Source organism: Trypanosoma grayi (genome assembly GCF_000691245.1).
Source record: "Trypanosoma grayi strain ANR4 Tgr_2360_V1, whole genome shotgun sequence".
Classification (NCBI taxonomy): domain Eukaryota; phylum Euglenozoa; class Kinetoplastea; order Trypanosomatida; family Trypanosomatidae; genus Trypanosoma; species Trypanosoma grayi.
This window is the reverse complement of record NW_008827978.1, coordinates 1-820: the sequence shown is the minus strand read 5'-3', so window position 1 is coordinate 820 and position 820 is coordinate 1. Positions and strand designations below refer to the sequence as shown.

General features: G+C 46.7%; 1 protein-coding gene across 1 annotated transcript; it reads right to left on the bottom strand.

Moving 5' to 3' along the window:
- DQ04_23601000 (retrotransposon hot spot (RHS) protein) lies at window positions 1-820 on the bottom strand (the record flags this gene model as incomplete). The annotated part of the gene is made up of 1 exon (XM_009318174.1): window positions 1-820. A coding segment is annotated over one exon (820 nt), but the record flags the coding sequence as incomplete, so codon positions are not given.

Below are 820 nucleotides of genomic sequence, written 5' to 3'. Positions count from 1 at the left end.
TTACTCATTTCGTTCTGAAGAGATGCAAGTATTGGGATTCCCTTTTGGGAAGCAGGGTGGACTTGAAAGTTATTCTCCAAGACACACCTCTTCCTCCGTCTTGACCCTTCTGGAATAATCTGTTTGAGTTTCTTGTGTACTCTTTTCACGAACTCCTCGTGCAAAAATGCCGCAACTGCAAATTTCTCCATGATTTTCGGCACCATCTCATCAAATGGAAGCAACAATGACATCAGAACAGCGGAGGTGTCAACAGCATCTCCGACCCGGTCCTTTATTGCTTTCCTTATAGCAGGTGCCAGCGGATCGTTGCAGTAACACTCAGCTTCCTCCGGCGCGGAATACCGAGTGATTTTCACAAGCTTGTGGCAGGGATCTTTGCCTTGCCAAGAATCTTCTTTGTTCACTCCAAAGTATAGCTCAGCATTGGATGGTGTGATACAGGTCAATGCCTTTCCAACCGCCTTCACACGACCATTGTACTTAATTTTACTACAAAAAATGTGGCGGGGAATCGGTCCCACATTGCTTATGCGCTCTTCCACAACGTTCCATTCTTTCTGTTGTTCCTCCTCTGCTTTATCGCGGTGTATCCACACACACCTCGCTTTCAGTTCACTCTTCTTATGGCAATCTATTATGATACGCAGTGCTTCCCACTGCTTCTCCCATCCCTTGAAGTTGTCCTCGTTTGGAGAGCTCAAAAGAATCATGCCCCAAGCAGTGGGAGGCAAAGCGTGGTGAGGTTCACTTCCTTGCTTTGCCACATCGTAAATTATATATCCCCTCACAGTAAGAGAGAGGTCTACCACAGCACCCA